This window comes from Phallusia mammillata, chromosome 3 (genome assembly GCF_965637545.1).
Source record: "Phallusia mammillata chromosome 3, kaPhaMamm4.hap1.1, whole genome shotgun sequence".
In the NCBI taxonomy this organism is placed as follows: domain Eukaryota; kingdom Metazoa; phylum Chordata; class Ascidiacea; order Phlebobranchia; family Ascidiidae; genus Phallusia; species Phallusia mammillata.
In genome coordinates, this window is record NC_137254.1 from 23,334,427 (window position 1) to 23,350,571 (window position 16,145).

A 16,145-nucleotide genomic window follows, 5' to 3' on the forward strand; every position below is an offset into this window, starting at 1 on the left:
CCAGGCGGGCCGGGTATTAATTATTAAGTGGTTCGTCGGCACCTCTGCGCCACCAAGGGAATAAACGTCAATTGCTATGATAAGTCACTGCGCCGTCGGTTTCGTCGATAAAGACAGTTAATGATCTTTTGTGAGTAGACAATTGGCCCGTTTTGCACGAACGTCACAACGATTAATGCCATGTTATTGACAAAACTTTAACAACTACGATTATTATTGTTACAGTATGTAGGTCATTTGGTACGCTTGTCAAAATATATCGAACTTACTATACCCTTGCAATTAGTATGAATTTATACCCTCTCTGTATTTATCGGAATAATTATGAGCCTGTACCTATAAACCGGTTGAAGTTTATAAATAATTGCAATGTGAATGTAACTTTGAAGGTAATTCGAAAAAAAAAATTCATTTTGGGTTCAATTCCATTTTCTTAACGTGATGGTATACCTATTTGAGAAAACTGTACATTTTAGGGGCAAATGCCCGAACTTTAATTCACTTGTTAGTGTAATTCCGTACAGGCGTGAATTCAGGACTGTTCTTTGTTCAAAAGCTCAGTTTTTCCGTTCCATTACGTTTATTGTGTCAGAATTGACGAAAAACGGCAAAACAGGAAAAGAAACTGTACACGAAAGGCGGTAGGCCAAAAAAGCAACGGGTAAAAATTGCCATCCTTAGGAATTAGTTCGGCGCTGAACAACCACACGAATAACGGGTCTACATGGATCTTTTGTCTGATTTCCCGCGCAAACATAGAAATCATAAATTACTAAACTCCCTTAAACAACGACACACCTAGTTCTACATCCGGGAAATCACCACCAATTTTCTAGACACCGTAGCGCGAATGGAGAGAGAATAAAAAAAGAGACTTGTATTGCAAAGTTATAGGGAAAAGCTGTACATAAAATTGCAAGCAAAGGGTCATCAATAACCCGCAAAGCATAGTGTTTAAAAATACTCAAAAAATCGTTAGTTGTCTTAGTGTAAGTTTTTGCATTAATTAGCAATGTACAGCTGGAATAATTCAAATTTAAGCATTTTGACAATTTGTTTGCCTTTACTTACAGGCATGCTAAAATCCGAATGGAATTTTATGTTAATGGACAACGAATTTTTGGCAAGTTGTAAAAGGTAGAAAAAGCTGTTAGGGTTTTTCGGCCAGCAGAAATAAATGGTAACGCAATAAATATGTCTAGTCTATCAAGACGTATGTACAACTTTTGCTAGTGACAAAAAAACAATGCTTTGTCTTAGTGCGTGAAAACGCTGCGTAAAATGTAGTATTAGCATGTTGCTTTAAACAAGCTAAAGGATATACATATGTTTTTTGGTTAATTTAGATTGTTGAGATGAGGCAAGGCACTCAAGTATTCAGTTTTTATGGCACCCGACATGTGACATTATACCTTTGTTGCAAAAAATTTCTAACTTTCTAACTTAAATACACTGTACCGACCCAACTCAACGCGACAAATGTAGTTTTAAGTGTCCAACCGAAGTTATAAATTAAAGACTTGAAATTGATACTTGTGAAAATAGTATGTAAGCAGCCTAGATCAAGTTTGCAATGCCTCCAAAAAGTATGTAAGCAATTGCTTTTTAGCGTTGTTTCACAAAACGTTATTGCACAACTGTACGACCTGTCCCCCCAAATACTTAATCATTCAAGCGTGACACCCAATACAAGCCTACGTCACAGCAGACATTAAATTATCGAATCTGCTATTATTGACTAACAAGTCTTATATATATATTTGCAAGAAAAGGTAAGTGACACGCTTTCCAAAGATTTTTTTACCCTAGCCATAAATAGACACACAGTAAACTTCGGTTAATCCAGGCCCGCTTGGTCCAAAAAATTATCCGAATTAGGCGAAGATCCGGATGAACCGAATCCGGTTAAACCGAGGTTTACTGTAATTGAATTAGGTATATTAGTTGTAGTTGAATCTGCACCGAATTTTCATTCAAATCGTTAAGCCGAGAGAAAAAAACGCAAAGCATGCAGCGTTGTATATATATGTAAAAAAACAGTAAGTTCAGCTTCAAAAGATAAAACAGACCGAAAGCCGACGTTCGGCTCTACGGCGCCCCCCGGCGGAGTGCAAATTACCGGCATCGTCGCCGCACGGTGTCGGGACTTCAACTGAGCAAGGTCCTTATTTCTTTATGCATGTGACACAGAAAATCAACGTAGGAGGCGGCTGTCCCTGCGCCTCGATCTTCAACTAAGAAATGTTTGAACCACGGCTCTAGTTTGTCCCGTTGACGAATTATGGTCAACTGCAAAAAATAAAAAAACACCATTTAGTGATTCTATTTGAATAATGTAGAAAATGGTAATATCTTTTAAATGGGCTGAATTATTCAATTTTAAACCGTTACTTATAGTATTTTTATCCTGCAGTTTAAACTGCTTGTTATTGAGGGTAGCTTAAATTTCAATGTCATGTTAATAACATTTATACGCTCCTGCATTTAGATTGAATTGACTTTTTTTGGTTGTCCATAATATATGTGTGCATATGTTTTGTTGGGTACATTTGTTGTCAAATATTTTTAACATGTAACAACACAGACTATTATAAACAATTGTTTCCGACACTAACCATGCAACTTAAAAAGAAATATGGTACATAGCAGCATGTCAATATACTTTTCATCTTTTGAAAAAAAGTGTTGGAAAGTTTTTTTAGCTTAACGCTTAAGTTTTGCATTGATAAACCAGTCAAAAAAATCATGCTCATTATTAAATTAATTTTAAGAGTGCATGAAATCACAGTACCATTACTAAAGAGTGCAAAGAAGGAAAAACTTTGCTAGGTCAACTGTACAGTCCCATCTATTCACGACACAAAACAATAAACTGTAAAACAGACTGACCTTCATTTGTCGTGTTCTTTGTGATTGAATGATATCAACCATGTTTCTTACATGGCGAGAGTCATCATTATCAAATACCATAAGGCTTCCCTGTAAATTAAACATATGCTGGTTAATTGGGTAATTGCTTCCTGAAATAATGTGTAGACAAGCTGTGATGGAATCCTTTTAAAAGCCAATTGCCTTTTTAGCCCATGATTAGTTGTAATGGAATATAGCTTTTGAGTTAAGTTTTATGAAAGATAAGAGTACGCATTTTGGATCTGTTTTCTTGGGATGAATTAAACACATTAAACTTATGTCTGTTTCACTTGGCTTGGAATATTGTTAGACACACTTGTTTAATTTGTCCACGTTTCCCTAACTTTAACATAATAAATAGGAAATACATTTTATTCAAAGCATTCTACTGTCTGTTGTTACCACCAATGACAAATGTTAAATGCCAAAAAACTATGGGTTAAACTACAAATATGTTGGTTAAATACATACATCAGGCCCTTCATTAAAGCTTGTGCGGCCTGCAAAGACGCCTGGATTACAAAAGTACTGGCAAACGATTCCAATTATTACATATTTTTGAGCTGAATAATGCACCTGATGCTAGTTTTTTGCGACCTGGCAAAATGTGGCTATGATCAAATACGAATTATACTTGTAGTTAAGCATATTTGGTAAGAAACAAAAATCACTTTGTGTGATGCACGTGTGCGGCCCTCGATCCAATTTTGACATTTATAATTGGCCCTACAGTAACAAAGGTTGCCCACCCCTGACATACATATGCATATGTACAGTGAACCTTGGTTAAATGGTAATTCGTTAATAAGGATCTTTGCCTAATTCCAACAAAATTTGAGGTACAAATGATTTGTAATATGGAAAGACTTATCAACATCTGTTAATCCGGATCTAATCTAGACATTTTTTTGGTCCAAACGGGTACAGATTAACCATGGTTTAATGTTTATTTTATACATATATGTAAGATTTTTCAAAGCTATATCTAGTGTTTCTTAATTAAAATGTAATTCCTGTCAGGGAAATGAATTATTTTAGTCTTGCTCACCAGGTCAATATCAATTTGTCCAGCACTTTGAACCCCAAAGACATTTTGAATCCAAACTGAATCAACAGCCTGTCCGACCCACAAAAACAAACTAATCCCATTTTCAAGAATATAAACTTCATTTTCCTTGAGTCGCTCCTCTGAACATCGCACAGCAGCTGGCAAACCATCATGTGCTGGTGTTCTGAACAACTGAAGATAAAGGAATATTTAGTAAGATAGTTAATTATTTATTCAGAAGGCAAATCAATTTAGTGTGTACTAATGTAGATATTGGTTTGTATAATAGACATGTAAAATGTTTGTTAAATTTAAGTTTTCAAACCATCTATTTTTGTTTTAATGGTGTTATATCATTAATCTAACAAAGCTAACATAGAAAATCAGCAATTTTGATCAACTCATTGTAGTCAATTTTACATGCTTTTGGTTTTACAGTGAACAAAAATATTTTCTCTACCTTTTGATCAGCACATTTTGTCAAAAATATTATCTATTTTTATCACTGCATGCCTTTTGCTGACATAATCATCACAAAAACAAGTAGCATACACACTGTAATATTGAAATCAGCAAAATTTTAAGACTACAACAAACAGCATAATCAGCTTTTGTTTTTGCCAAGCTGTCAGACTAGGCTTTTGCTATTTCTAAATAAGCTAACTTTTCAAGCCTGGTAAATAGAATATCCATGTTAAGTTTCGGTTTATTTATTTTAACTTACCACTGGTAGAAGTCTTGGATAAAGGAAAACTTGTGTTTCAGTCACATCCATAGACAGAATGAGTTGACGGAGATAGGCACGATCGTCAGTGGAAATATCCGTTGACGAATGAATTGCATCATTCTGTAAAATATGTTTGATTTAGCAAAGAGAAGTCTTGGTGCAGTGCACTTGCACTAAAATAAGTGTTTAAACTAAATTGATAGAAATTTAAATTAAATTGATAGAAATAGGTCAGAATAAAAATACTTTTGTTTGCCAGAAGACTTGATACTATGCCTGGTAGTAATAGCTTACATATTAAATTGGTAGTTGCACCTAATGATTTAGGAGAAACAGTTTATAAAGCCTGGGCAAACCAACATAGTAATATTTTATTGACAAATGGCATTCTGCGTAAACAACATCTTGTAGTTTGTGAAGGAATGGGTCTATCAATATACACATCAGGGGTTTGGAGTCAGTATTAAACTACATGATCAATGGAGTTACACATTTTTATATATTTAGTCAGAAACATGATATGTTTGGCACCCTAACTTTTGATCAATTTTGTAAAAAAAAGAAATAATTTGCAAGGGAATTATAACGGCTTTGTTTTTAGTTGGAGTCAGACAAAATTAAAAGTTTCACAAACCTTCAACAGACAGTTGAGATACACAGGGACAAGCTTCATACATTCAGGAAGAATCAACTGGCCTGGGGATGAAGGGGCAGCGCAGTGTTTTCGGTATGTTGCTAAGGCAACCGTCGACTGGCTGATGAGGTCCTCGCGAATTTTGCTACCAGATGTTTGAAGTCCAGCCCTGTTGTTTTAACAAGAGGCGTGTGTGAAAACAATGTACAGTAAACAGAAAACTCCACATTGTAATGCAAATGTTATTTAATACTGCCTTTTATATTTCCGCATTTGCTTTATATTACGTCACAACATGTATTGTGGTAAATATTGTAAATCATGTAATGAGAGGAAAAATGCTACTGTAAAATTTTTTGTAAATATTGCAAGATGTAATAAAAACTTTCACTTGTAAAAGAAATTCCTTTACATTATTCTTTAACAATAAGCTATTTATGTGTATCGCAACCCAGTGCGCTTTGTGTTTTTTTTAAAGACATTTTTTATAAGTTAATGCTCATTTAGAAATTTTGCCACCAAAATTCTGGATAATTTTTTTTTCTGTTTATGTTCACTATAATACTGTTATTGTTTAAAATTTGGCCAACTTTTAATTGAGGTGTAAAAAGTTCCTCATTCCAGTGATGATTAAACATATGTAAACACAACTGCTTACTTGACTGCTTTTTTAACCAAGGTGTTCATGAGTACATCGGTCTCACAGCTCCTGTACATGTCACTCAACTGAGTGCACACACTTAAGTTAAGGTTGTGAAGTCTGAGTTTCCGATGGCCTCCCACAGATGTATAAAGTAGTGCAATCTAAGGAAAAAACATTTCGAGGATTTGAAAAAAGATTTGTGTGCAATTACGGTTATAGAAAAAAGCGCAATCTAAAGCAGTTAATGGTATTACCAATTTGCCAAGCTTTTTTTTGTCATAACCAGATTATGCAACTAACCACACAAATTTTGAAACAAGTGGTATGGCTATAGTTTTATGGTCCCTACGGAAATTAAACAACATTTTTTTAGTTTTTGACAAAACATTATTTTACATATTTCTGTAAAAACATGGGACACATTAAACAGTATTTGTAAAATTTGTAAAAAACATCTATAAAGACATTTTCCCGCTTTGGTTTGCAAAAGGAAGGCACAATTTTAAAGCCCAAATTTATTTGATTTGATGTAAACCCAGTTAAAAGGTGAGCCAAAATCTTACCTGCAAGTAAGCACCAAATTCCTCATTGATTTTATCGTCATGTTTCAACTCAATTGTAATAGACTTGTCGCAGTCGATAGCAGCGAGCTCAACATCTGTTGTATTGCTCATGTATAGAGACCCAATAAATTCCACAGGCCTTATTCCTGCAACGTACAAATCATATTTCTTATAACAAACAGTGATAATTGAACAAGCCAAGGCTCTATAGAAGGGGGCTAAGTTAATTTAACATTTGGACCACAAAAAAAGTGAAATTTAACTAGCCCTGTTTCTTGGTGACAAAGACATGAATATGACACTCCTGGTACAAATGTATTTTCACAAAAATAATAAATGTATTTTCACAAAAACATTATTTAAACTGTTTGGGAACCATAATACTGGGAAAATTATATAAAAGTTCTTTATGGTAAACATAAATGTCTTATATGGACTAAAGAAAATACCTGTGCTGGTTCTGACTCTCATGATGGCATCAAAGACAATGTCACGCTGCAAGTCATGAGCCAGATCCTTGATAAATCTTTCACCATCAACCTCAGGTCGGAAAAACTTGTAACTGTAAAAAAGGTCACAATTTGTCACTTGCTTGTCACACTTAATCACTTGCTTGTCACACTAACAGGGGCTAGCTATATATGTTAGCCTTAACTAATTTATGGCTTATAAATTTATAGCATAGAACTGTTTTAATCAAACAATGCAAAAAAGTAAATTATTTATAGGACATATCTTTCGTGGACACTTAACAAAACGTCCCCACTAAAGTAGTAGGTGTAAACAATAGCCTACTTTTGAATGCTATTTGTTGACTGTAAAGCATTGAGTGTGGCCGTGTGGGACTATTAAGTTATAATCTATTTGTAAAACAGGTAAATACATTGAACTTCTATAACTAATTCAACACATAAGCACAAATCATATAAAATCCTGGCTTGTATGAACTACAAAAAAGTGTTTGTTTTCAAAATCTTGCTGTTGTTATGTATCATGGACTTATCAAATAATGACAAAGTGAACAAAAATCAAATTACTTGTAAATTTGACCACCAGTAAGTTGTGGGACTTGACTGAGAGTTGCAATATCCACATATTGAGTTGGAAACAGAAACAAATCAACGCAGCACGATTGGGAAACACATTCTTTTGCAAGTTTCTCATAAAAGTTACTTGCAGGAGAGAACAGCACCTGAAATAAATTTTTAGTGTTTAGATTTATCTGTCAGGTAAGCCTTTCTTGGGCATCTAGGCAGTGGTGGGATTCAAATTTTTGTTAGTCGGTTCTATCACAAAAGTCATATATTTCAGACCAGTCGATCCTGTTACAAAAATTCCATTGACAGTAACCAGTAATGCTAACCAGTTCACTAGTCTTATAAAATTTCGTGAAATGGTTCTATAGAACCGGTGGAATCCCACCATTGCAACTAGGGTTTTTAACAGTCGTGTATGGACCTTTTTGGAAAAGAGTAAAAAGGAATTTGTCTTTAGTTCAAGATTACCTGCTAAAAACTTTATTTGTATTTTTTTTATTTTAGGCCTATAACTCGTCTGCTACAGTTATTTGATTGAGGTACACATCGTTTTTCTGTTGTGACAAATTTTAGTTTGCATATAACATATATTAATACATTACAAATTAAATAGCCTATGGCCTGGTAATGTTAGCTAACAGTTTAAAAGTAGCACATCTAAACCATATTGAAAACAATTCAAACCTTTTCTTTGTCAGTGCCAATCAGTTTCCTATCATCTCTATTCTTTAGTTTTCCTGGAGCGTCACCAATAGGTAGACTAGTGTGAAACATGAATAATTTGCCAGCACAACGTGCAGACTAAAAAAAACAAGTTTCACAATAATATGAATACACTTGATTCCTCAAAAGAGAAAAAAATGCTTTTCATAGATCATTTAGCAAAATTTCGGACATAAAATACATTATCTTAAACAGCAGTTCAATATAATAGCTACAATCAAGCAACAACTGTTGTAGTACTAAGTACTGTTTTTTTTTTTTTTTTTGTTAACCATTTCAACCGTTTGAATAAAATATTTTTAAGTATTTATTACACTTGATATTGAAAAGGATCATAAGCTCTTAAATAGAACGCTGACATTTATCAGACCAACCCCTAATAAAAAAACAACATTTGTGTTTACCTTTAAGGCCTGAACTGCAGCTTGAATAACTGGTGCAAAAACAAGCTCAGTTTCTCGTGTATCTCTGAACATGTCAGGAATTTGATCCAAAAGGCTGTTTATAACATGTCTATAAAAAGGAAAAAAATTCGAATTATATATACTGTAACTGTACCTTTAAAATGCTCTATTATTATCTGAATATGTATGTTTGGCTACTTTTATATTACATTGGTAAATCAATTGGGACACATACCTTGATTCATGTAGATTTACTAGGAAACCGTCTTGCAATGGCACAAAAACATCATTTACATCCGAAACTACCATCATCTGTGGTTGTGCAAGTGAACTCTAAAACAAAAAAGTAACAAACATTAATTTATTATGGGCAGGAAGAAACACAAAATACCCTTACATCACATTGCATGTGCGTACATCTTTAAAACGGTTTCCATTTTAAGGGACTAAACCCCTATATTATATACTTAAACAGTTAGAGGCCACAAAAATATTTTTTAACTCCAATTTGATTTTAATCTTTTTTATTTCTGTTATGTCCAAGAATCTTTATGCTAAAACAAATATTTATCTTAGGCCTGAAATATAGTCGAGAAAAAAACAGCCCATGTCCATTTTACCTATTGTGTATATGTACTGAATGTAGCATGGCATTGGAAAAAAACACATTGGAGTTATTTTGTGCCTTGAAGGCTCAAATTGATTTGCTGTTGTGCATGTAATTAAATGGGGGCAGGCAAATAGTGCGAAGTGTGAACTAAACTGTGCAAAGGTCAACAAACAGTCTCCAATGTTGTTAATTAGGTCAAGCTATGATAAAGGCCAGGATTTGACACAATTTTTGGCAATCTTAAGAGAGGTGTAAAGTAAAGGAAATAATATCATAATGAATGTGCACTGTGGACATATAAAGCAAAACATGAAATAATTGCCCCCCCTAAAGGCAATTTCATTAAAATAAATTGTAGCAGTGGTGGATAATTAACTAATTATTGCAATGCCATACACAGATTATAACATGTTTGTCTATTAGGGACCACTTAGCTGGGGATCAGCCGGTCTGAGATTAGGAACTATTGGTTTGAATTTTAAAGCATAGTGTACTACCAAGACAAACATAAAAAGCCACAAAAACTCATTCCACTAGGCGTTTTTAAAATTTCACATTTTAGGGGCCTGTGGGTGAACCGCTGTGTCATCCAGGGTCAAACTTTGAAAGGATCAATTTTGGATAAATGACTGAAATGTGTGTAAATCTGAATGAGTTTAAAGCACTTTTTCTTGACGCAAATGCATGGAACAAACCAGCATTAGACAGAAAAAATAAAGCAAAGATAAATACCGATATTAACCTACATTTAAATTGTAGAAATGAAGAACATTGCTGTAGGTAAAGAATCCAACTTTTACACTTGATTGGGTTTGGTCTTCTTCTCTTGGCAAAGTGTCAAGTAAGGATTGGAGTTGACGACATAGCAGTTCAACATATCCAGATTTTATGGCATTGTATGAAACGTCAATTGCAAATATGAAAGCTGGTGGTGGTGGAAATTTATCATCCTGTGAAAATGTATTTTAAGGGTTAATTTTTTAAATTATAAAGCAAATCCCTTAAGAATATGTCTGTGATGTGCATTCAGCCACCCATTACCCATCATGTGTGCCCTTTCACGTTTTTAGTACTTGATGATTGTTTTAGTGCAGTGGTTCTCAACCTTTTATTTATGGTGAACCACTTTATGACTTTTTCTTGAGCTCCATACCCCTAAGTCCTGTTTGAATGGGTTAACGTAGAGATAGGCCTTTTTCTTGACTATACAATAGCTCTTTTCTGAAATCAACAAGGTCACCGATACCTAATAAAGATTCCTAAATCTAAGACGGTTAGGTCAGTTGATTTGCAACTTTTGATTTGAATAAAGTACAATAGAAAGCTGCACTTCTACCACTGTTTTAGTGAAACGCTCTGGCGTACAACTAGTGGTCTACATACGAAAGGTTGAGAACCACTGTTTTGGTGTACCCCAAGGGAAACGTTCTTAACTCAACCCAGTGAACATGTAAACAACACTGTATTATACTTATCCAAGCACACCAAAAACAAACACCATAAGTTCTTTAAAAATAGGACATGGTGAATCATGCAAGAGTAACATTTCCACTTACTCTACAATAGTCCTTAGTTGCAATAAACTCATATGAAGCACGACACAGCTCCGGTCTTCTAAATTTGTCTTGTCGCATGTTCATATGATCAAGATGTTCAAAGTAATCATGCGGCGTCTAAAAAACAAGCATATTATTTTTTGGCCATTATCAAAAATATCAAACGACACAATAGTACCTAAATCTTTTTCATGTTTTCAAATGAATAGTTTCCAATTTTTTTTAGGTAGGGTTTCTATGAGAAATCATAGACTATCATACAAAAAGTCTAGTAATCAATTTTTTATACCTAACCTAAACCAGTGGCTGCCAAACTTATTACCCAACTGTTTGTGTTTAACGATAGCAAGTTTGTTCCATCAACAGCATTTCAAACTTTTTATTTCTTCAAACTCTTCGTTGCTACAAATGCTTAGTATCTTAATTAGGTCCTGGTAAAAATTAAGGCAGTTTCACCCTGCACTAGATGTACAGTGTGGTGCAAACAAGACAGTGTTATATACAGCAGTAAAATTTGTAGAAGCATAAATCATACCTCAGTTATAGCATTGCACATGACACATTGAAATCGTCTTCCACCGTCAATGAAGTTAAACTGTGGACACATGTAGGCTTTGCAACGCTTGCACCTAATTGGTCCATTTTGCCCATGATCAACAAGCAAGGGTGGGGCTTCTCCTTCTGGTAAATTAGCCATTGGTTTAATGTGGATGCTCATTGGAACCTGAAAGCATGAAAAGTACATTGACATACACCTTTAAAAAACTAAACTTTGTATTAAAAAAAGGACTCATTTTGGAACACAATGCACAGATTTGTCCATAATAAGAAAGATAACAGCCCAAATACATGTAAAAAGTAACTTGCTTTTGATATAAATGTTTCGAAATTATGTCATTATCAGTGATAGGAGCGGCCACATCAGTTACACCCGTTTATAACCACTTGAGTCAGATAAAAAATTAATAAAAAGGTGAGAAACAAATGTTGTTTTATGTCTATTTGGGCCGTTATATTAAAGTCTTATTTCAACTGCAGACAGTCCACACTGTTTGGCTTAAAATGTGTTGTCAACGGAGCTGGTGACAAAACATTGGTTGTACATGCTGGTATACAGTTACATTATCATTGTACTATAACTTGGTCAAATTTTACCTGGCAATTCTTTGCCATATCAGCTGTTCCAGGTAGGTTATAAGTTGCGCATCGTACAAACCTTGGACTGGCACTCCCTATACAAAAAATACATTTTGAAAACAGATCATAGTTGCCCAGCACTAATACAAAGTACTTTAAACAAGAACTATCTGCAGTAGACACACAGAGATGAGTTCTTACCCAAATCTTCCACTGTAAATGGAGTCGTGATTAATGGAGGCACCAATCCCCTTCCTTCAGTGCGAAACACCTCCCCTCCTCTGCTTGTTTTATCATCTTCTATAACCTACAACACACAGCATATCTGTACATACTTTGTTTTTCAACAGAATACTTTCTACTGACAAATAAACAATAACTTGTAAATGTTATAATACTGGCATGTTACAATTGAGCAGTCTAATCTTTAAACAACACTGCAGAACAGTAAAGATGTTTTAACAAACAAATGTATTCAGCAATTTGCTGTAAAACAACCACATTGGTTACCTGGATAGGACTCGGCATTGCATCAGGGTCTAAACGTTTTGCTGGAGCTGGAGCAGCTTGGTTGGGGTAAGGATGCATTCCTGGTCCTAAAAATCATGTTCATTTTAAGATCTAGCACAAAAAACATGATACCAATGGCATTATTGTCAAATAATTCAGACACACATATGAAATGTATTCTGTCATGGCTAAAATTATGTAAAAGTAAAATATGAACATAACACTAGATGCATCTATTGCTATAAGGCTTTTTAGTCTTCATCCACCAAGCAACGGACTGGATGATTCCAGCTTTTTCAATTATGAGCATGGACTTAACACCATCCAAAACTAAATTATGTCTTTACTCAAATAAAGTTAAACAATTAAAAGGCCTGTAAGTTAAACAATAGGTCATCAGGAATAATAAATTCTGAAACAAAACTTCAGACCTCTAACTTACAATGGTCTTTCTTCAAACCAACCCATGTTACACACAAAAAAGAAGAAAAACATACAAAATCTAGATGTCAAAAACAGGACAAACAACAAACCTGGTTGATTAGGATAACCAGGCTGGGGTTGACCAGCTGATGGAGGTGGGGCCATTCCTTGTGGCCTTTGGGGCATACCCTGAGGTCCAGGTGGCATTCCTTGAGGCCCTGGTGGCATTCCTTGGGGCCCTGGTGGCATTCCTTGGGGCCCGGGTGGCATTCCTTGGGGCCCGGGTGGCATACCCTGGGGTCTAGGAGGCATACCCTGGGGCCCTGACGGTGGTTGGCCTGGCTGGGGCTGAATAAATACCCACATGAAATCCAATGGCAAAAAGCTACCAAAACAATTTACTTACAGGATAGTAGTTTTGTTGGGTTGTCATTTGATTGTTCATGCTCATGTTTTGCATTTGCTGTACAGGTGGCTGCATAGGAGATGCACTTGTTGCCATTGGTTGGGCAGCTAAACATAATAAGTTCGGCTAAAAATGCAATTGAACACAATATACGTTCATAGCAAAACAACTTATTAGTCACATCAAGTTTATAGAGCTCTCCTGGCAAATGCATTTTTGGCTACATATTGCGACTAGACACATTTAGTGTTATTTACCTTGATGAAAACCGCCTATTTTGGATGTCGAAACCTCAGAATAAAATGACATTTGCACGAAGAGCTCTATAAACTTGATATTTTGCCTGACAGCAATAGCTTAAACAATTCATAGTCATATGATTGCATACCTTGTGAAATGCTTGGTGGAGGGGCTACATTAGAAGGTGGGGGTCGGTAACCCCCACCCGCAGCCACTGGAGGGGGTGGACCATAATTGGGTTTTTGCTGGGGATGACCCTGATACCCAGGTTGATAAGATCCTGGTCCTGAAGGTGCAGATGAAACTTGTCTATAAAAAAGCAACATAAGGTTTAACATGAGTGAATAGGATGCACAGTTTGTTGTTAATTTTTGATTTGCAATTGCATAAAATTACGATGCATTTGAAATTACATTTTAAGACACAAGCCACTGCTGCTATGCCATGCATGCAGGTTTCTATTAAGTTTCATATCTACATTGCAACACAAATTGTTTTAATAAAGTCTCATATATATGTATAAGACACAAATTGCCTCAAAAAGCAAAACACCACACTTGCAATTGTTAAAAATATAATTATATATTACTACAGATGCTGTGTTGATTTTGCAAGTCATGTTGATTAGGCACTTTCATGCACATTTTCAAGGTTTGTTAATTGTCTTTATTAAAGTGGACAATCATCAAATTTTAGTTTAGTTGTATACATTAAAAGAAATGATTCATTTAACTTTCACTGTTAAATGTGTACAGTGTACAAACGCAATGATCTACAAAGCCACCTAATTAAGCTCTGTTATTCAAGTAATTGCTAAAATGTACTAGATACAGATAACTGTGCAAATGTCATAGTAATTAAAAATGATCTTTTTGGCAAAAGATACACAAAACAACTATTTGCAAGTTTACAACTACTACAGCAAGTGAATACAATTGGTATTCACTTACTGGTTATAGCTAATTGGAGGAGGTTGTTGTTGATATTGATTTTGATAGCCTTGATTTGGCAATGCGTTTTGATGGTACCCATTCATGGTAGAGACAGCAGGTTGTCTTGATGGCAAACTTCCACTGGTAGCTGGTGGCATTTGCTTTGTTGTCTGCAAACCACCTCCGTGAGCCTGAACAGGAAATATGATACATTTTATGAATGGTGTAATACATAATTGTTTGTTTGGTACATGTTTATTTACAAGGAAAGAAACTAATGCTTCAATAATGTATATTTATAATGAGATATGTATTTTATCGCACATTCTTGTGAGAGTTTCCTAAAATCCCGTTATTATCCTTTTCAAACTTCGTCAGTTGCGGTCATGCTGAATTAAAATAAATCACCTATTAGGTTCAGGGAAACTTGAGTAAAGAGACTAAAAAGGATAAGTGAAAATGACATCAAAAGTTTAAAAGCAACAACCATAGTAGAACAAAGCAGAGGGACATTTTACTTGGCCAAAATATGTTTTGGGCTAAACCTAACAATCTTACTAACTGTTACCCACTGAAATGTTACGTCTTACACATGCTAAATCTCAAGCATACATGTGTTTTATACATTAAACAATAACTAGAGCTGAATTACATACAACACAATGACAGTTTCTGACTTCAAAAACAAATTTTATAAAAGCACAAAAAGTTTGATACACAATGCACTGTTGTAAATATTCTCCTTAAAAAACAAAAGAAATTTAGGCTCATATTTTCTTGCAGATGGTTAATGAAAACTTAAAAACCTACATAAGTTACACTCGCTGCTCCATTGTACATGGGTTGATTAGCAGGGGGTGGTGGTTGCTGCATATGATTGTAATTTGATGCCGTAGACTGCTGTACATTGCCTTGATGTTGACCTGCATACTGGTTTGTTTGATTACCCTGGGGATAAGCCCCTTGTGGAGGTTGTGGTTGCATCATTTTTAAAACTTAAGGCGTACAGTTGCAGTGTTTGTTCCCAAAGTCTTCTTTTTTAAGTTTATATCATTATGACACAATTTCAGTTTCAAAACAAATCTGTAATAATACGAATAAAATACACTTAGCGTTCTTTTTAGAGCCTGCAATAAAACTTCAATGAAGTGGCTAAAATGCTTTTCAGTTTGTTAACTTTGTTTTTTCAAGTTCTGCTTGCTTTTCTATTTTTTGCACGCAAAATAAGGTTTTAAACTACCACATAACATTTAATTGGTCACTCTTGTGACAGCCTCAACAGTCACCTTTTATAATAGTCTCGTACTCAGTAAATAATAAACGTGCAGCAAATTACAACGCAAAAACAGTTACGTTTTGGAAAGCCACGCTGACGGTACTCCAACAATTAACTTGACAACATGAATCAGCTGAGCAGAGCAGTTATGCCACGTCAGGTATGAATGGAAATTAGTAGTCTCGAAGCACATCTGCAGCAGACGTCCGTAATAAAAACGACCATGATCATCTTTTACTTTTTACACACCAAATTAGTAACGTTTTTAACCATTAAAATAGCACAACTATATCGAAATTGAAATTACACAACTATATCGTTAGCGATCCATTATTTGTTTTATTTCGAAGTTGTTAGACATTTCCA

The 16,145-nt window shown here is 34.9% G+C and overlaps 1 protein-coding gene across 1 annotated transcript; it reads right to left on the reverse strand.

Annotated features, from left to right (window-relative positions):
* Positions 1–561: 561 nt before the first annotated feature.
* LOC145217883 (protein transport protein Sec24C-like) lies at positions 562–15,607 on the reverse strand. The gene is made up of 23 exons (XM_080085255.1): positions 15,314–15,607; positions 14,522–14,694; positions 13,720–13,880; positions 13,332–13,438; positions 13,036–13,273; positions 12,503–12,588; positions 12,194–12,299; positions 12,011–12,087; positions 11,391–11,579; positions 10,856–10,972; positions 10,046–10,249; positions 8,925–9,022; positions 8,690–8,798; positions 8,247–8,363; positions 7,563–7,717; positions 6,975–7,087; positions 6,526–6,671; positions 5,978–6,123; positions 5,320–5,488; positions 4,683–4,805; positions 3,959–4,150; positions 2,890–2,979; positions 562–2,289 (listed from the first exon to the last, which is right to left on the reverse strand). The coding sequence occupies exons 1-23, from the start codon at positions 15,488–15,490 to the stop codon at positions 2,149–2,151; spliced, it is 3,234 nt and encodes a 1,077-aa protein (XP_079941381.1). The 5' UTR covers positions 15,491–15,607; the 3' UTR covers positions 562–2,148.
* Positions 15,608–16,145: the final 538 nt, after the last annotated feature.